The 20,547-nt window shown below is 34.5% G+C and overlaps 2 protein-coding genes and 1 pseudogene across 2 annotated transcripts; 1 reads left to right on the top strand and 2 right to left on the bottom strand.

Annotated features, from left to right (window-relative positions):
• The first annotated feature begins 1,845 nt into the window (after positions 1 to 1,845).
• LOC133701026 (endoglucanase 6-like) lies at positions 1,846 to 6,644 on the top strand. The gene is made up of 9 exons (XM_062124781.1): positions 1,846 to 2,290; positions 2,406 to 2,618; positions 3,118 to 3,318; positions 4,298 to 4,387; positions 4,554 to 4,718; positions 4,809 to 5,093; positions 5,209 to 5,557; positions 5,657 to 5,719; positions 5,885 to 6,644. The coding sequence occupies exons 1-9, from the start codon at positions 2,087 to 2,089 to the stop codon at positions 6,181 to 6,183; spliced, it is 1,869 nt and encodes a 622-aa protein (XP_061980765.1). The 5' UTR covers positions 1,846 to 2,086; the 3' UTR covers positions 6,184 to 6,644.
• Positions 6,645 to 6,967: 323 nt separating this feature from the next.
• On the bottom strand, positions 6,968 to 9,401 carry LOC133701972 (protein phosphatase 2C 51-like; annotated as a pseudogene).
• Positions 9,402 to 10,120: 719 nt separating this feature from the next.
• On the bottom strand, positions 10,121 to 16,572 carry LOC133701320 (long chain acyl-CoA synthetase 4-like). The gene is made up of 19 exons (XM_062125195.1): positions 16,072 to 16,572; positions 15,752 to 15,815; positions 15,576 to 15,665; positions 15,413 to 15,469; positions 14,729 to 14,777; positions 14,531 to 14,607; positions 14,322 to 14,361; positions 14,147 to 14,241; positions 13,482 to 13,649; positions 13,236 to 13,346; positions 12,972 to 13,059; positions 12,533 to 12,599; positions 12,249 to 12,324; positions 12,031 to 12,148; positions 11,652 to 11,897; positions 11,426 to 11,565; positions 10,920 to 11,102; positions 10,684 to 10,803; positions 10,121 to 10,365 (listed from the first exon to the last, which is right to left on the bottom strand). Exons 1-19 carry the CDS (start codon positions 16,221 to 16,223, stop codon positions 10,318 to 10,320), a joined length of 1,989 nt encoding a protein of 662 aa, XP_061981179.1. The 5' UTR covers positions 16,224 to 16,572; the 3' UTR covers positions 10,121 to 10,317.
• Positions 16,573 to 20,547: the final 3,975 nt, after the last annotated feature.

Raw genomic sequence — 20,547 nt, forward strand, 5'->3', positions numbered from 1 at the left:
TTTTTCTTTTTGTTTGGTAATTATGATAGCGGGTTAGTAAAGTTAACCCGAGTTAGCTCTGGTTTTTTATGTTTTTTTTGTTGAACTTTTGTTTTTTTACTATGTCGTTCTTTGAATTTTTTTTTATCCCAATCTTATATTGTGAATTGTGGATGCATCAAATTAACCCATGTTGACTTGCGTTTTTTTTTTCTGGCATTATATTTTTTGAATTTCTTTTTTGTTTTCATCAAATAGGCTATTAAATTTTGAACTTAATAAATTTTTTGCTTTCTTTTCTATGGATTGTTTTAATTTTATATTACGGGTCACATTTTAATGAATGTAACTTGATTTATGTTGAATTATCATCACGTATTATTTTTTTTTATATTGAGAAAAACTAGGCCCAGCGTAACGTATAGTTTATTGTATAAGTGTGGATGAATGATAAGTAGCACAACGCAGCACCGGTGTCATCTAGTTTCCTGCATAATACAATAATTGTCGATGATCCGTTTATTGACAAACGCATCATCTTCTCTACAACTCACGATGCACACCCCGTAAGAGTTTCATCAATGTTTTATAGTTATACATGGGGGCCAGTAATTACTTGCTGGCTAGAAATAATTTGGTGTTTTAGGTTAATTTTCGTGTATATAGATTATGCATATTTCAGAAGCCATGAAATTAAAGATGGAAAAAGAAATTTTAGAGTTACTGGAGACTTATATGGTCATTAACTTTAGAATTTATGGGATTAGTCAAGGTACGCACAAGCTGACTCGAACATTCATTTTAATAATTAAAAAAAAAGATGGGATAAGAAGAGGAGAGTCCTTTTGATAATGATATGAGTGAGATTTTATTTTTTTATCAAGAAAAAAAAATGATAAAAAAAAAGATGAGTATTTTAAAAAATATAAATATTAAATAATTAAAAAAAAAGATGGGATAAGAAGAGGAGAGTCCTTTGATGATGATATGAGTGAGATTTTATTTTTTTATCAAGAAAAAAGAATGATAAAAAAAAAGATGAGTATTTTAAAAAATATAAATATTAATAATAATCTATACTTTTTATTAGATGAGTGTCTTCTAACTTATTTTTACTTGATAAAAAGAAAATGTTGTTATTATTGGTGTTATTTTAAGAAAAGTAAAAGAGTTGAAAGGAAAAATAAAACGAAATAACATGCAATAAAAGCTTTTAAGGATAGTCACTTCATCTATAAAATTAATAATCATATATAAGCTAAATTAAAAAAATATTTTATTCTTAATAAACAATACAAGATAAATGTATTTCTTAATAATATTTATATGTTGGTCTACGAATAAAGTAAAATTAATTATAGCTAATAAATATTCGACGAAACCCCAGTCAAGCATGCAAAAGGCAAATAATATGGACAATCAGGGCATTGTAGAAAATTCAAATCAGGGGACACCGCAGGGACAATCTCGTCCAGCCTTTTTTGACTCCTCTGCCCTGCAAATCACTTTCCCTATTTCTTCTTTTAGTAATTTTTAACCTGTGTTTTTTTTTTTTAATCACCAAGCTCGAAATTAAATAATTAATCACTGTCTGTCTTATTTTTTTTCTTACCTTTTCAGCGTAAATCTTAATTCCAAAAACTCCATTAAATCCACACCGACCCTTCCAGGGAAGACCCGAAGGGCACCCACATGCCTTCGTTGTTTTCTCAACTGTTTCCGTGTCTTTCCAAAAGATAAATAATTCTTAAAATAAAAACAAGTTAAATTAAAAGAATAATAAAATAAATTTCATTAATTGAGCCCTGCCAATTTTTAGGCTCTTGGCACCTTCCTCCCCCTCCTCAATATATACATGCTTTAGCACCTACACATCCTCCTATCCCCTCCTCTCTCTGCATTTTCTCTTTTCATGGTCTTGTTGGTTTATCAGAAGTTTTAGCTGATAAAATACACCAACATTGCCATTGCATTTCTGTAATTCCACCATAACTAATACACTCCTTGGCGGGATTAGTGGCAAGAAAAAGATCTCCATTTTGTAATTATTGCAAAAGAGATCTGTTTCTCTCTGTGTTTTTGTTTATACATTCACCAGACTGTTAATATGGTGAAGTTTGTGAGGCTCATTTCAATGGCTCCTCTGCTATTGCTTCTCTGTTTCCCTCTTGCATTTGCCGGTCATGACTATGGTCAAGCTTTAAGTAAGAGTCTTCTCTTCTTTGAAGCTCAAAGATCTGGTTACCTCCCCCACAACCAGAGAGTGACATGGAGAGCTAATTCCGGTTTGAATGACGGCAAGGCTAGCGGGGTAAGCTCGACATCCTAATGGGTTTTTTCTGCTTACATTGGCCAGTTGGGGTTTCTTTGTCACCGCAAAAAATATAATGTGTTTGATGGTTTAAATTGTATTTTTCTAATCGCAGGTGGATCTGGTAGGAGGGTACTATGATGCAGGGGACAATGTGAAATTCGGCTTGCCAATGGCATTCACAATTACCATGATGTCATGGAGCATAATTGAATATGGGAAGCAATTGGGTTCGAGTGGTGAACTGGGCAATACCATGGATGCTGTTAAGTGGGGAACTGACTACCTTATCAAAGCTCACCCTCAACCCTATGTTCTTTATGGAGAGGTAGCTTTCGTTCCTTTTCCCCTCTCCCAAAATTTATTTGATTACTATTATCTTGGCAACTCTTTTTCTAGCCCAACTTGCAAAGTTGCAAGTGTAAAAATATGCTAAAGAACCTGTTCTCCTACATATCAAGGATTTTTCTTGGTTTTAGTCATTTCCTTGTTCTTGACTAAAACCAAGAAAACTTGGATCCCAAATCGGACCTCGTTTGCAGCTCGAGCTATATAAGTGTAACCCAGAATGGAGAGTGTGCTGATTATCAAGTTAAACCATTTCATAATGACCACCACCAATTTCCGGGAAACAATTTCTTTCTTTATTAATTTCTCAAATTCCTTTTGGGTTGCCCTTTTCATTGTCCTTTTCAAAGAGATTATATCTTGCTTTAACTGAAATTGATACCCCATTAGACCATAAACAAAAACACAAATTACATAATTGACACCACTAATAATTTAATGTCATGTCTTGTAACGATTTTTGTTGTTTTCTTGATAAGGTTGGGGATGGCAACACTGACCACTACTGCTGGCAAAGACCAGAGGATATGACCACTGACCGCAGGGCTTACAAGATTGACCCAAGCAATCCTGGGTCGGATCTTGCTGGCGAAACAGCCGCCGCAATGGCTGCCGCTTCCATCGTTTTCCGCCACTCTAACCCAACCTATGCCAATGAGCTCCTCACGCATGCACATCAGGTAAAGTTTTTCTCTTGGCGTAATTTAGCCAAACTGTTTTTCATGCGTATGGTAGCCGTGCTTTTTGTTTTTCATAGGAAATATCACAGTTTTCACCAGTTCTGTTTTAGAAAGAATAGAAATGGGCTTTCATAAACTAGAGGAAAAAAAAATGAAAGAGGTCATTTCCTTAAATTGGAAGGAGACTGGCGAGAGTTTGGGAGATTTTTAAGAGATAGATCGTAACCCACTATAAAAATGAAGTCGATTTTTCATTTTGTGTAAAAAGCAGGAAAACTCTAGTGTGAACCAAAGAGTTTTGTGGTAAAGAACTTTATAAAAGAAAAGGGCGCCTTTCTTTGTCACTCCCCTCCATCAATGGACGAGGGAGCCTGCCGTTATTTTATCTCGCGTAGTTTAATAATAATTTTTACCCTTTAACTGTTCAAAAAACAAACGAGGTTGTGTTTAGTAGATGGTTTAAAATGTTTTTTTAAAATGTATTAAAATAATATTTTTATTTTTAAAAACTTATTTTTAATATTGATAAATATGAAACATAAAAAAAATAATTCTTAACAATAAAACATTCAAAATTCCCACGGAACACTGTTTGCGTAGAAAAAATGCGGCAGTTAATATTAGCAAAACTTGAAGAACGTATGAAATTAATTAAATATAAGATCACTTTTCCCCCAATCAGGATCTTGGGGTCATGCTTTCCCGCCTATCACGGGCACTGTCGTCTGACCGTACATATTAACCGTACTCGAAGATCTAAACCGTCCACGTGTTAGGATCCATTTAAAGTGTGGATAGCTGTGTCCTTGTGTCACGAGATAACTTTGTCGGTGGTTTCCTCTCCCTTGACCCACAACCACACAGTTTATCATCCCATTCTCTTCTAGCATTTTCGATAATTCCCTAAGTACCCTACATTGTATATTAAATTATATTAACTACCACTGATTTTTTTTTCTTTTGCTTTTTTGGTTTTCAGCTATTTGATTTTGCAGACAAGTACAGGGGTAAATATGACAGCAGCATTTCTGTGGCCCAGAAATATTACCGCTCTGTTAGTGGCTACAACGTAAGTAAAATAAATTTGAAGTTGATCGAGAGTAGCCAGTTTATCATGTGTTAAAAACTAGACTGCTAAAATATTAATCCATGATGAAATACTCGTGATGATTTTTTTTTTGTTCTTAATTGCTGGTGCATGTTCTCATGTTTTATTTTGATTTTTTGGTTTTCAGGATGAGTTGCTTTGGGCAGCTGCTTGGTTGTATCAAGCAACTAACAATCAGTATTACTTGGACTACCTCGGAAACAATGGTGACTCAATGGGTGGAACTGGGTGGGGCATGACTGAATTTGGTTGGGACGTCAAGTATGCTGGAGTCCAAACTCTTGTTGCCAAGGTTTTTTTCTCCAGAGCTGACTTCAATTTTGATGACCCATCAACGAACATTTTTGTTATCTGACTAATCGGAATATTTTTCGTGCTGCAGTTCTTGATGCAAGGGAAAGCTGGCCACCATGCACCAGTGTTTGAGAAGTACCAGCAGAAGGCTGAGTACTTCATGTGTTCATGCCTGGGAAAGGGTACCCGCAATGCTCAGAAAACTCCTGGTGGTCTAATTTACCGCCAGAGATGGAACAATATGCAGTTCGTGACCGGCGCTTCATTCTTGGCTGCTGTCTACTCTGACTATCTTGCTTCTGCTGGTAGAAACTTGAATTGTGCTGCTGGCAATGTGGCACCATCCCAGCTTCTCACTTTCGCGAAATCTCAGGTAATCTAATCGCTCGAAATCAAGTAATTTATTGAATTTATTTTTTGTTAAAGAATTACTTACATAAGTATGCATTTGAAGCACTGCTTATGAGACGTTTATTCAAAACTCGCAGGTGGATTACATTCTTGGAGACAACCCGAGAGCTACTAGTTACATGGTTGGTTACGGAGACAACTATCCACGACAGGTTCATCACAGGGGTTCTTCAATTGTTTCCTATAAGGTCGACCCTACATTTGTTAGCTGCCGTGGAGGTTATGCCACTTGGTTTAGCAGGAAAGGAAGTGATCCAAATCTCCTCACCGGTGCCATTGTTGGTGGCCCCGATGCCTATGACAATTTTGCTGATGAAAGAGACAATTATGAGCAAACAGAACCTGCTACCTACAACAACGCTCCTCTTCTTGGTTTATTGGCTCGGCTAAGTGGTGGTCATGGAGGGTATAACCAGCTCCTTCCAGGTATATATATATATATGCCGCACTATATGGCCATTGGTTTCATTTTCCTGTCAATGTAGAGGAGCTCAATTTAATGGTTTTTTATGGCTTATCTTGCAGTGGTGGTTCCAGGTCCTATTGAAAAGAAACCAGCACCACAACCAAAAGTAACACCAGCACCAGGTATAATTCTCTGTTCATGCTAATTATGGAGAAGAATTATCCCTCTTAGGTCTAAACTGTTAATGTATCTGCGTGGAACGTGATTTCCTCTGATTGGTAAAGGGATAACTGAGTGTGTCCATTTTATAGCGTTACAAAGCGCTAACTATAAAGTTTGTCTTGCAGCTTCAACTTCTGCTCCTATTTCCATTGCGCAAAAGATGACAACAACATGGATAGCCAAGGGAAAAACTTACTATAGGTATTCTATTACCGTGACCAACAAATCTGCCAAGGAACTAAAGGATATCAAGCTTTCAATATCTAACCTTTATGGTCCTCTCTGGGGTCTGACAAAATCTGGAAATTCTTATGCGTTTCCATCATGGATGAGCTCTTTACCTGCCGGAAAAAGTCTAGAGTTTGTCTACATTCATTCTGCATCTGCTGCCGACATCTCTGTTTCAAGCTACACTCTGGCCTGAAAAGGGAAGGAATTCAATTACGGAAGAGAAAGGTTTCCATGGTTTCTGGGTTTGTAATGCAAGAATTGTGCAGTTATACAAAATATGCAGTCCAGAAAGGTCGGGTTTTTTTTTTTTAACCTTTTGTGGATTTCAACATGTTGATTCGGTATCAGATTAGGGTTTTAGTCATATAAAGGTTTAAATAAGGTCGAAGGTTGGAGGGATGAAAGGAGTGAAGAGACAAAATATAAAGGGTGCTCATCCTCTTTCTCCTCCACTTCATTAGTTATATAGATAGGTCTGAGAGACTATTACAGAGTGAGAGTTGGGAAGTCAAAAAGGTGACTTCTCAATTTATTGCTACGAGTGCTTTCTTTCCTTGCACTTCAAGCAGCTTTGAATCTTTTTTCTTTTGGATTGTGATGTATCTGCAACATTTGATTAAATTTCATATGAATATAATTTCTGGTTTGACATTATGGACACTCCTGCCTTCTACTTGAAGACCACACACTAAGAGCAAACCTTTTCACTTTATTACCTCTGGGCTTGCATATTTGATTTTGGACTTGATATCAGATATGTCAATGGATCGGATGAGATGAGGATTTTGTGTCGGATTTTGCTATATCTTATGCCGACTTGAAGTTCCATTTTCATCGCTCCTACACGATCAGATCCGGTCTCTTGAAATTTTGTTCTACAGGACATTTCATCCCTCCAAAAACTCTTAAAACAGTAAAACTCTGAAAAAACATAAAGAAAATGGCACAACTAAAAACGATCAATTGATGCTCTGCTATCAGCTCTTTTCCAGCCGAACTACTATGACACTGATATTGTCTCTGCTCCCCCGAGCCAATGGCAATTCAGCTGGCATTGCCGCTGCCTCTGCAGAACAACTTCCATTATATTCTTCTGGAATCCTTCGCTTTATTTGACCATCAAAGAGCTTTCTGACAACCTCGCAGGCAGCCTCGTTTGTAAGAACATTCCATAAGCCATCAGTTGGTATGACAATAAATTCGTCTGAATCCGTTCGCTCACTTACTGTTACCTCCAGTTCAGAGATCACAAATGTCTTCAAATATTGATCTCCTGAATAAGAACAAAATAACAACACCAGCAATAACAACAACAACACATTACTATCCATTTCCCAGTTATTCAGCTAAACTACATTCCATATTTACTTAATGAGGCCCAGTGAAAGAAAATATACTGTAAAAACTTCTTTAATGATTTTTTTCAAGTAGAATTACAGGATCATCCAGCAATCAGTTGGTGAAAATAATGAAACAAGCCTTGTAATTGTAAACCACGAGTCTTGCAGGATGGACAAAAATGGCACAAGCTCCTATATATCCCACAAATTAACTTGTAAGATAACTAATATTGCAAATTAAGGATTAATTAATTCCAACATCCCTATTGACCTTGAAGTGGCAAGGACTCCTACGACGCGGCTACGCTTCCAGTTTATGACACGTCCGCCTGCTGCTTCCACTCTCTCTCGTTCATCTGGCCTGTCAGGCTGAGCAAAGCAATCAAGCACTCGTGTAAAATCCATGCAATCAAATTATATTGCCACATATGTAGGAGTCGCCAAATTGTGGCAAAATTAAGTCTGCATTCTGGGCGACCTACAGATTTTCGTAAGCTTGGTCCCATGTACTCCATGAGACTGCCACCAACGGGTTCGAGCTTAAAATTTTCGTAGACGCGTACGCATTTTACCATTTCGTTTAAATGAGAAGACAAATGCAATTAAAGCCAGCAATGTTACCTATTGTTAAAATTATATGAATAAAAATGCAATAAAGTACATATGCATATAATAACTTCATTTGTTTTGACATTGCAAAAGCAAAAAAGAAACGGCATTCTAAAGTCAAATCTTTTTTAAGGCAGCACGAATGACCATTAATCACACATAATGTGAGTTAGTATTCTTATAACGTGTATGGAAATGTAATTATACTTATTTTTTATAATATTTTTTATTCAAAAAAATATATTAATAATATTTTTTTTATTTTTTAAAAAGTATTTTTAAAATCAATATTCAAACGCACACCATCTTAATAATTTTTTTATAATGGTAATAACAGGCCCTTATGATCATGAGACAAAGGCACAGCCACGCCGCTGCGACATATAACCGCCCTTGAATCCCCCACAATTCGCAGCCGCCGCCACCTCCTCCTTCCCCGCCATCACCACCACTGCTGTCGAACCCATATTCTTTACTGACAACTCTCCCTTCCCTGTCTCCACGTCTCCTCCGCCACTCTCGTTACCGAGCATCAGCTCCTCATCCATTTTCTCAAAACACGCTCCCATCAAGTTCTCCCAGTACTCCAATCCCTTGCCCCAGCCAATCCTCTCCGCTTTCGCCACCTCCTTCGCCACCAGCTGGTGCATCCTATCGCTACACGCGTTCGCCACCCTAGCGCGACCGTGCCCATCATAAACCGCAAAAAAGTCATACCTACCAAATTCACCAATAGCAACACCGGGGACCATTGTGACCGCATCCTCCATCACTCTCCGCCATCCGATAACCGACATCATCCCATGCGATTTGCACGTTACAGTCTTATCTTCATCTTCCTCTCCCGCTGCCAGCCTCTACAATTCCAAGTGGTTTAATTACCACCTGCTTTCCTTTATCTGAACAAGAAGATATTGATGACGGTAATAATGAAGAGTACTTCTCTAAATTTGCTGCTTAGAGTCTCGATCAATCTTGGATTCTTTTACTGGAGTTTTGCAGGTTTTGTTGCTTCACAAGATGTTACTTCTTTGATGTCTCTGATCTTCTTGGTTGTTGCTTCATCAAGTAAAAAACTATTGATTGAACAAGTAGCAGCAGAGCCATCGTTTGCTTCGCGTCCAATCTTCTCCTACGGCAGTTTCTTGATATCATGACGTGGATTTTGCTGCTAATGTTGCTAGAAGTAGTAGAATCTGCCATCATTTTAGCAGAAACCCACTCATAATTACCACAATTTTTCTTAATTTTCTTTCACTTGATAGAAGTGTTTTTTTTTTTTTTTTTTCATGAGACAGACACTAAGATGAGGGTTCAGTTTCCTTAAAAAGGGATAGAGGATTGGTGCGTAAGAGGAATCTGTACTGTCTAGAAAAGGTATGACTTTAACAGGTGAGTTGGGTTTTCCAGAAAAGGACGTGGACAGTTGAGACTTGAGATACAGAGGACATATGTACGGCATCGATCCATTAAGCCTGTTTAGGTTCAAAATATTTTTTATTAAAAATAATATTTTTATATTTTTAAAAAATTATTTTTAATATTAACATATTAAAAACATATTCATCAAAAATTAAAAATTAAAAAATTTCATTTTCTTTAAAATATTTTTAAAACATAAAAATAAATAAACTATAAAACCAGCTGTCGTGTTTTTGGCGGGAGTGTTTTATTTGGAAAGAGTATAAAAATTAGGAAGGTGGGGCTGAGCGGCTAGAAGTTAAAGATTGACCATGGATTGGGGGCTCCACAGTATCAGGAAAGTGTTTGAAATGTGGTGTAAATTATATTTTTAAAAAATTTAATTTAATTTTATTAAAATTAAATATAATTTATATATTTTGAATTGTTTTAATGAATTAATATAAAAAATAATTTTTAAAAAATAAAAAAATATTATTAATATGTATTTCAGCATGAAAAATTATTTGAAAAGCAATCACTACCATACTATTAAATATACATCTTTAAAATAACAACAAAAAAATGGATGTTTATATATATATATATATAGTTTTATATAGTTTTAGATTTATTTACTAGTGATATATCATACTAGTTGCGGGTTGGAAACAGAAAGGAATTTCTGGATGTGATTGGGATGGACGTTACCCAATCATTCCAAGTTAGGTCAAAGAAAGCCGATCATGAAGTTTATATAACATTCATTCACCGAGGACATAAGAAAAATATCTGTCATTTTCCATTGTCATCCAAAGCAAAGATGCCACTTTTGATGCAAATTGTAACGTCTATAAATAGAAATAACTTTATGTACAGTCACTAAAACAAAAAAGAAAAAATATGAAAACAAAGATATAAATAGCATCATCGATCCTGCTGAACAGCGAAGTTATCAGGATCCATAAAGTTATTTCTTAGGCACTGGGCTTGCTTGCACTCTTGTACATGTTGTCGATAACATTCTGTGCAAAGAATTTTGAGTTAGTAACTTTCCACCAAATAAATTTGCCATTGACAAATAAAAGATTGCGAGTGTTCTTTAAAGAATCGATGCATGGCCTAAACTAAACAGGATGGTGAGAACCAACATCTATGACTATACACTATGACCATCAAGATAGTTAACCATGTTGCTTATATTGCACAAGAAGGGAAAACACATGGCGATTTATGACATTGCCAGTCCAAATTTCAGTCGATAAACTAAAATGAAGAGAGTCCATATTAGAAGGAATACAAACAGGTCTAATTGATTCCCCCAAAACATAAAAAAGGGATACCTGGTAGTATTTGAGAAGCTGGGGCCTCCTTTTCTTGTATGTTGGAGTGATGAGATCACGCTCCATGTCAAATGGCTCAGGATCGAGGTGAATAGCTTTTATAAATTCAAAGCCCTTCAACTGCCAAAAGTAGTATTTAGGAACACAAAAAATGTTCAATTAGCTCTCGAAGATGAAAACTATCTCGTTCAACAGGTTAAAAAGAAAGATATACTAAAAGCAAACTCGGCAGGAACCTTCTTTTCTTTCCCAATCTTGGTGAGCTCTCCGAGCATGTACTCTTTTGCCCTTGGATTTTCACAAAGGGATTTAAAGTCCCCACTTATACCATGCTCTTGAGCCCAATGTTCAAGTGCTTGCTGATTGGGGTTGGCAACAGCAACAAGGAATGATTCAAAGCTGTTCCCATAAACCCATATCTGAAATTAAAACACGGAATGATTGCATAAGCAAGCAATGGAAACCTGTAAATTCACAACTGAAGAAAATAGAAATCTCTCTCGCCAGTAATAGACTAAACCTTTCACACGATGTTAGAATTAATTAGTGCCATATTTATGAAAGGGACTAGTCATCAAGAAATTAAGATATTTCCTAGTCAACAGAAAAAAAATATCATTTTCAGTATAACAGTGTCAATCAAATAGAAAGCTAAGACTATAATGGTAAGATTGGGAAAGAAAATATCATATTCGTGGACATGCTCAGAAAATAAAAAATCCCAAGCATCAGAAAGGCGTACCGAATCAATATCAGATACAAGACTATAAATGTTCTCCAAGTTTTCAACGGCAACATATTCTCCTTGCGAGAGTTTAAATATATTCTTCTTGCGATCAATAATTTTCATACTTCCATCAGGTTGCCATTCACCAATATCCCCTGATGAAAAGATCATCATGAAAATGGTAAGACTAGGAAAAAAATTATAAGCATCCAAAATCAACAAAGGAAGGATATAGGAAAACCTGTATGGAACCACCCATCATTCAGGACCTCTTCAGTGAGGTCTTCACGTTTATAGTAACCTGCAAACAGGGTCTTCCCCCTAATACAAATTTCTCCACGTGGGGTGCTTGAAAGAGCATCATATCCCATCTCAGGAACAGATTCTAGGCAGACATCCACATTTGGTACAGGAGGGCCCACTGTGCCAAGCATTGGCAATTCATTTGGTAGTGAGACAAAAGTCCCAGCACAGGTTTCAGTCAGACCTGCATCCATTCAATTGCAAATATTTCAAGTCCTGGCATCAGTAAATTATAACCACAAATAATCTAACAGCAAAAGAAAAATGAAGAAGTGGAAGACTAGTATAGCTTGCATCAAACAATATGGACAACGTACCATATCCTTGCAGAACGTGAGCACATGACACCACTCGCAGGAAAGCTTCTACATGATTAGAAAGAGGTGCTGCTCCAGATAAAATAAGCCGCACTTTTCCTCCCAACCCTTGCCTCACCTAAGATACAGAGCCAATGAGAGTTGAGTAAGCATAATTTTATTACAAATACTATTATGAGGTTTGGATCTTGAGTTAATCAGGATAGAAGAATCATCACCTTATTAAAGACAATTTTGTCACAGATTGGAGATGCTTGGTGGTGTGCAAGCCCCTTCTTCATAGAACTGAATTTGCTGCAGTAAATTGTAAAAACAAAAATTAAAAACTTCGGTAGTCCTGTGATCCCACCAAGACAGTTTGCCAAATGTACCAACAACGAGCATAAAGGGACAAATCTCTATCTCTTTCTCTGAGATTAAAAGATGACTATGAAATTCAAAAAGAAAACCCTATCATGGATTGTTGTCCAAAAGAAGTACTGGAGTGTGGAATAGAACTTACTGTGAGTATGCTACATTGAACAATGTCTTTTTCAAAAAACCACCAGTTGAAACTTTCTGCTGCAAGCCTGAAAATGTGCACAGCAGTTATGATAGTGCTATTGTGGGAGACAGAATAAATATGCTTTTAATTTGTGATATAATGACACCAAAGAAGAAAACATTCAAAGAATTAACTTGGTATATTCCTCAATTGAACAAGTTGAAGATAAGTAACAATTCTGGGGCTGTATTTTATCTATTCATTTGAGCATGCAAATGAAACATTGTAGTGATAGCATTCCAAATAAACCCAATCTCAGTTCTTATGGTGCCTGGAGCACCATCCAAGCACAGAGCAAATGTTAATTTAATCCACGCTCAGATGCCACTAGAATTAAATTTTGCATATGAAAGGTGGCAGAAATTTCAAGAATGGTTGGTTAGAAGAGAAAATCTACCGGCATAAACTCTCTCTAAAACACGGGGCACAGCACAGAAAATAGTTGGTTTCAGCTCCCCAATGTCTTCAATCAATAATTTTACATCCTGTAAATTTGTGACAATAAACATTTCATCATATTGAATGCTTATTTAGTGAAGCTGATAGTCTTACCATCCCAATCACCACCAAAATTGGGGACACCCATTGCATACTTGGCAATGGCATCATTCTAATTTTAAAGGGAAAAAGGAAAAAATAAATAAATAGCAAAAGGGTTTACCCCTCGCCAGAACCCTATAGAGGCACCATGTTGAATAAATAACTCCTCAATCACCCGATCAAATATATGAGCAAGGGGAAGGTATGAAAGATATACATCCTCTGAAGTCAACTGCAAATTGTAAAAGAGTCAAGTGTATTTATTGGGTAGAAAAAGGACCAAACAAATTAAGCTTTACACAGCATGCAACTAATGTCATATCTTCATCTATGACATCCCGAGAATATAAGAGAAAAAGAAAATTACCGATTCTTTCACACTTTCTAATAGCCTTTTCACTCCAGCTATAAGAGTGACAATGCTGTCATTTGAAATCAGCACTCCCTTGGGATCACCAGTTGTTCCACTAGTATACATTATTGTACAGATATCCTCTTTCTTCTTCACTGGGAGTTCATATTGTTTATTCTCCCCCTGCAAGGAACATATACAAAGACCATTACTCATTGGTCTCATTTAAGTATAAATCAGAATCAATAACTATGAACAAATATTAAAAGCTAAGAAGAAAAGGCATCGTATAGTGGTTAATGAATGTCAATGCACATTAGATAAATAAATAGTCATGGTATCAGATTGATCTAAAACTCCATCCATGCTTTGTTACTGGTGTTTTATGAAACAATCAGTGAGATAGTAGAATTATTTCTTGCAAATTGCAAATCAAGGAGATGACACCCATCCATGAAAAGTACGAACATATTTAAAGCTCAAGTCTGCTAGGTAACAGTTGAGATACGATACAGTGCTGGTCATGAAGCATGCTTACTACCACAAAATTCCACATAAACATTTGGGATGCAATACCATTCACAGAATAACTTATCTTAAAATGCATTTTCTAGCTCAAATTTTACTACTATTGATACAATAAATAGATGGAACAAGGTTATTATGAAAGACTAGGTTACCAGTTTTAAAAACTCATCCCAAGAATATACTGCCAAGCCAGATTTTTCAATCTCTTCTTGCTCTTTGAGAGCAACCTTGCCAAAGCTCACAATTGCTGCATGAAGAAATATATCATATAATCATTTCTTAATAACATGGGTAAACAAAAAAAAATTGTGAAGAGGATTAACTTACTTTTCAAGTACTGTGTAGAATTAGGAAATGTTTTCAACAACTGAGAGGACAGGGGAAACCACAGATCCATAAGAACAATATCACCATGTAAGATTAAGATTCTTAAAGAAACAGTACACCGACAAAAAGCATAACAATTTCAAGAAGACATTATGAGAAGCAGCGTCATCAATTGATGGAGTTTGGATGCAAGGCTGCAAAACACATACCTCACAAATTTTGTTCTCTTCTACAAAGGCAATTGAGACCTCTGAATGGCATATAATAAATTCCACTGCACTAGCACCTAGAACATGGTTTGAGAGAGGTAAGCACTAATTGGCCTTGATGTTGAAGGGGTGCATGAAATTGCAGGTTAGCCAATGATTGTTGCATGCCAAATACATCTATGCAGAAGAAGACCATACCTAATGTGTCATACAAAGGAACACAGTAGAGGCCATGAGCATTGCAGGCCTGCATCAGTTTTAGCAGGCATTAATCAGGAACTACAGGAAGAAGGCAAACCATGATAATACAGAAACAATAAATCAGAAAAAAACCAGCAAGGGATGAGGAAGCCCACCGGGCTTATCAAACAAAACTTTTTATCCAAAAACCATTAAATAAACAAACAAATAGATTGATAATCAAAAGAACTTAAAAATAACTAGATCACGATTACAAGGCTTTTAGTCTATTTTTGCATCAAGTATTGAAAACTAATGACTAGTTCCCTAACTCAGCAATTAAAAAGGAGTCTCTCGAACCACTTTTTTCATAATGAATATTTTTGAGAAGTAATCCAACATTATAACTAATCCAAATCCCATAGACAGGAAAATAAAAACCGCCTATAAATTAAATGGTGCAGAAACATAGAACAAAAATCAAAATGGCATATGATTGGTAGAGGGTGGAAACTGGAGAAGAGGATATCCTATAAAAACCACTATTTGACCAGGAAAACTACCATAAGCAAAGAATATGTATACTATAAACACAATGGCAAAACTCATTATTCCTTCTCCAAGCTTTGTCCTTTATGAATTAAACAGGTTGTGATGTGTTTGTTTTTTTTTCAGGGAATCAAACAGAAAAGAAGAAACTACCTCCATGCTCATAATCCACTCTGCACAATTAGCACCATAAATACCACATTTCGCACCCTACAAATAACCAACACAAATCTAAACATCAGTAGAAACCCAATTTTGAACACAGAGATTACAACTTTTTTTTTTAAAAAAAAAAAAACCAGTTCTAATGCTTCACCGGTTCAACACCGCAGCTTCGAATTGAATTTCCAACTTTGATCACCACGTCATAAACTTGTTTATAAGTTTGCCACACATATTTTCCAGCCTGCAAAGACAACAAATTGAGAGTTGATAAAACGAAAACACAAATCCACAAAAAGACATGGCAAGAAACAACAAGACTATAACTACCTTGCCATTCACAATCTCACGACGACCAAGCATTGGATTATTTGGATATTTCTCTACGCTCATCCTGCAAAAACCACCACAAAATATTAATCACATAATTAACAAATAACAAAGGGTTAAATATCAACCAAAAGAAGGAAAAGAAAAAAGAATCCACTTTCTTCAACGAATCACTGAATATACTCTGGACAAATCACAAACAAGCTTTACGAAATAATCCATTTTTACTAAATACCAAAAAGTAAAACAGCTAAAGTTGGCAATTTTCAACCCTTTTTCTACAGAGTTTTCTCAGGAAGCAAACAGAAAGATTTTCTCACCGAAAAACATCCCAGCAACTTTCAAGTCCAGGAACCGGAGGAGGAAACCCATCTTTAGCGAAAAGACTACGATACACAGGACCAATCGATGGCTTTCCATCCTTAGCTTCCTTTGCTTTCTCTACTTCAATCAAGTACTTCCTCGGCGCCATTCGGTCGATCACCTTCTCTTCTCTCTATAAGTATGTATTTTCCACGTGTTCGTAGAAGTACGAGTGGAAAGAAGGAATGTTGGTGTGGATTTTGAGAAAGATTTTAAACTGATTTTCGTAAGGTGGGTTCGTTGGGTGGGTGGGTGGCTATTGGTGGCCAATGAAGCAAAAGGAAGAAGAATTTAAAGGAAATAATTAAGCGATTAAATAATTTTGTTGCTTTTTCGAATTAGAATTAGAATTTTTCTTTCTTTTTTTAGGATTTAGAAGGAAAAAAACGACAGAGAGAAGGGACAAGGACTGGGTCTGTAGTTGCTGAACAGGGAAGAGGGGAGAGAGTTCAGAGTCCATTCTCAACTTAACTAAGTTTTTTGGGAGACTTTTATTCGGTAATTTAATTGATATTATTATCTCCTTTTTTATTTTACAAAAAAAAAGTATCAATCACAAAACTTTTTTTCTTAAATTTTATTTTTCGACAAATTCGTAAGTTTGACTTTTCAAAATGATTAATTGCTTTTAAACATACACAAAATCATTTATTTTGGTAAAAGAAGATGGTTGATTAACATGAATTTATAACCCGAAATATGATTCTAGGATAATTTTATAGAAAAACAAATAAAAAGATATTAATTTTTAATGAATTTAATAATAATAAATGAAATAAAAAAATTTAATTGAAACCAATTTAATCCAATCTTCAGGACTTGTAACATAAATCATGAGGTTGAATTATAGTATAAAAGGCAAATTTAAAAAATTAACAACATAAAAGTATTAACTAACTAAAATAATTAGGGATAAACTTAAAAAAATAGATAATAAAGAAAAAATATATTTGAAAATAATATGAAACACATTTGACACAAGAAAAAAAATCAAATAATAAGGATGAAATTGAAAAACAATTTACAAAAAAGAATAAGAAAAACTAAAAAGAATAATTAAAAGAATAAGTATCAAATTTAATATAAAAATTAAATGTTAAGAAATTAAAAAAACATAAGTCAATAAAAGATTCGAGACCAAATACATTACAATTAAAAAAATAAGAACTAAATTTAATATAAAAATTAAATGTTAAGAAATTAAACTGAAATACAAAATTAACTTAATAAATAATTTAAAATCAAATATATTGCAAAAAAAAATAGAAACTTAGTTTGACTCAAGGAAAAAATAATCATACTTTTTTGTTATTTTACAAAGTAATTTAATTATATAAAATATACAATAAAATTCTTTTGTTGTAATAATTTATTCGCAAAACAATATAATTTAAAAAATATGAATTTTTATTATGCAAATCAACTTATACACCATGCTAAACCCCTAAGGATTCGTTAACATGTTATGCTGGTTGAAGCACTGCGGAGGTTGAAAAATGATCCTTTAATTACTATTTTTATCTAACAACAGAATTAAAGTACAATTTTGGTCCAATTCAATATTTTTTTTTAAAAAAAAAACTAAGAGTTGTCTTGAAAATACTACAAGCATAGAGAATTATTGCGTGTATTGAAATAGTATAATAATTTATTTACCCTCCAAAACAAAAATTATATGAACTTACTTTTAGAGGTAAAAAGGTTTTTTTTACAAAATACATTTATCTTTATGAGATTTATTGAGATTTTAAAGGTATGCCCAATTTATTTTTTGCACGGTAAAATAATATAATTATCTTTAAAAGCAAAAACCTAGTGTCCTTAAAGACAAAGTTAGTAAAACTAGCATCCATGGGCTTTCCTATCCTTTCCATATAATGTTTTTTTTGTTATTATTATCAAGTTTGTCATGGAAAAATTTTAATACTTTAATAAATATAGTATATTATTATAAATAAAAAAAATAGGTTGATGTGGCCAACATGTGGATAGCTCTTACACCCCTTGAGCAGCGTGTGAGTTATCATCCGGTCACTTGATGATGCCTTTCACGATATTATTCAATTCGTCGTGACTTCTCTTCTATTAGAAGATTAAATTAAATTTAGAAGATTTGCTCAAGTTTGCTTGTTTTTTTTTTCTAAGTTTATATTTTTTCGATTTCATCCCTTAATATTTATTCGATTAGAGATTGCGCTCCATTATTTTTTTGTTTTCTTTCTATATAATTTTTCATTAATTTTAAAAATAACATGGGATAACTCAGGTCTTTTTATTTTTAGTTTTTTTTGTTAAATTTATCCTTTTAAAAATAAATTTTGATTTTGAATTATATTAAATTAATTTATTAAATATATACACGAGATACTAACTTCACAATAGTTTATTTGGCTTGTTTTTAGTGTCATTATGGAGCTTTTCACAATGGTGTTAGAATAGTTTTGGTTAGCTTTTTATGGTGGTGGGGCTGTGTCTACGACGAAGCAACAAAGAGTTCCTAACATACTTTTTTTTTTATCCATTCCCGAGTATAGTATTAACATCTTATTTTTTATGGTTAATTATTGTCAGGTATTTTTTTGTTCGTTTTATTTACTATCAATGTATTTTTATTAATTGTGTAGTTTATTAGTTAGGCTCTTTGAACCCAATCAAGTCAATTGCTTAAATCTTATATCTTTTTTATTTTTTAAAAAAACTAGCATTATTGAATTTTTTTTATGTTAAAAAATAACCTAGCTTGTAATTGTAACATAGCATGGATAATCTATCTAGTCAATTTCTATTTCTTGAAGTTGGGGTACTATCAAGCAAGTTTTGTTATACATTAATTTCTAGTAGTTTGCTACCTTTAATTTTTAAAATTGCCACTGTGCCTGCAATTTCTTATTTTCTTGTGCGTGAGGCATAACAATGCTTGCGATTTTCCTAATATTTTCCATGTCCATTTAATAAAAATGCTCACAATTTTTTAGAGTCTTGCTCGGAAAAATACAAGGTACAAACCTTGTTTAATGGGAAGTTATACATAAAATCTTGCTTTTATAGTCCAGCTCTAATTTTTATCTAGCTAGTAGTTTAGTATACCGGGGTATTATAGCAGTGTTAAGATATTTTTAAAAAATATATTTTGTTTGAAGATATATTAAAATAAATTTTTTTAATTTTTGATATTAGCATATTAAAATTATAAAAAAAATACTAAAAAAATATATTAATTTAATATCTTTTCAACCACAATTTAAAACACAAAAACCGGATTCATGCAGTTCACATTCTCTGGTTGTCTGGCTTGTGTCCCGAGACATTGTTTCATGCCAAACCGATGATTGCAAGTAACCTAAAATAGTGGCACTCCTTTGCAGGACAGTGGTAAGGGCAATGCTGAATTGCTGATACAGTTTTTGGCAGAGATTACACAAGTAATTATCATTTCATTAATAATAGTGATTTTCTTTTCCAAGTAATAATAAAAGGAATAATTCCAAGATCAAGTCACATGCAGGGAAAGGAACACACGTGCCATACCACGACTGCTATATAATAATGAAACCAAATCAATAATCTTGTAATATCAGATATAAAATTAACAAGATCGGATCTTAGCGTTCCATTAAGATTATTATCCACTCCCCGGAAAACTAAAGAGTTATGCGTAGGAAACAGTATCTGTCTGTTAGGTCAGCAAGTTTTTATTTTTATTTGTTAGATCTAGTCCACACCAGCTCATTTCCTTAACATCAAGCACATTCGAGAATATATCCATGCTTGTAACGATCCCTTACCAAGTCAATTGCTTGTGGGATTGACGAAAGGGGTAGGGATGACTTATATTTCTTGGAGCAAGCTCTAAGCGAATATGAAGCACATGGATAGAAGACTTTGAACTTTGAAGGGAATATTTGAATTAAAAAAAAAAAAAACTTCTTTTGTGTTAACACAAGTTGAACGTCTTGGATAAGGACAAGAAAGGATCGATGGAGTTGATCCATGAACTCTTAATTAGATGTTTAATCCACTGCCATGGAGTTTTCCGATCAGAAAAGATCCTGCTGTATGATCGTGTTAGCTGTACTGCGACTTCTCCATTTTTGTTTTTGTTTTGTTAATTTTGATGATATTCTTAAGCCTTCGCATGTAAGTTTCGATCCATTTATTATAGGTTTTGAGCAGACTATTCATGCATGGAAAATTAAAACCCCAGCTTGATTACGAGTTACAGGATGAACCCATATCTCAAGGCTTGTGGATTTTCTGGAGCCAACGTTCAAGATCTTAAACTCAATCAAATAGAATTGAAAGTAAACAAAGAAAAGAAAAGTCAAGCTCCTGGGAGCTCCATTGATGTTTTGACCGCCATTTTCGGATTGAGAATCGGTGTTTGTACGTAAGGATCCCTGACTGGGTCTATATCTCTCTGAATGGCTATTTGA

Source organism: Populus nigra, chromosome 8 (genome assembly GCF_951802175.1).
Source record: "Populus nigra chromosome 8, ddPopNigr1.1, whole genome shotgun sequence".
NCBI classification, from domain to species: Eukaryota; Viridiplantae; Streptophyta; class Magnoliopsida; order Malpighiales; family Salicaceae; genus Populus; species Populus nigra.

Excerpts from the sequence above, each read along its gene's own strand:
- LOC133701026 (XM_062124781.1), top strand. The coding sequence starts at position 2,087 with ATGGTGAAGTTTGTGAGGCTCATTTCAATGGCTCCTCTGCTATTGCTT. Across the intron at positions 4,388-4,553 it reads GCTCTGTTAGTGGCTACAAC|GATGAGTTGCTTTGGGCAGC; the intron begins GTAAGTAAAATA and ends TTTGGTTTTCAG. Across the intron at positions 5,094-5,208 it reads TCACTTTCGCGAAATCTCAG|GTGGATTACATTCTTGGAGA; the intron begins GTAATCTAATCG and ends CAAAACTCGCAG.
- LOC133701320 (XM_062125195.1), bottom strand. The coding sequence starts at position 16,223 with ATGGCGCCGAGGAAGTACTTGATTGAAGTAGAGAAAGCAAAGGAAGCT. Across the intron at positions 12,600-12,971 it reads TTTAGAGAGAGTTTATGCCG|GCTTGCAGCAGAAAGTTTCA; the intron begins GTAGATTTTCTC and ends GCACATTTTCAG. Across the intron at positions 11,566-11,651 it reads TGATGGGTGGTTCCATACAG|GGGATATTGGTGAATGGCAA; the intron begins GTTTTCCTATAT and ends TCTTTTCATCAG.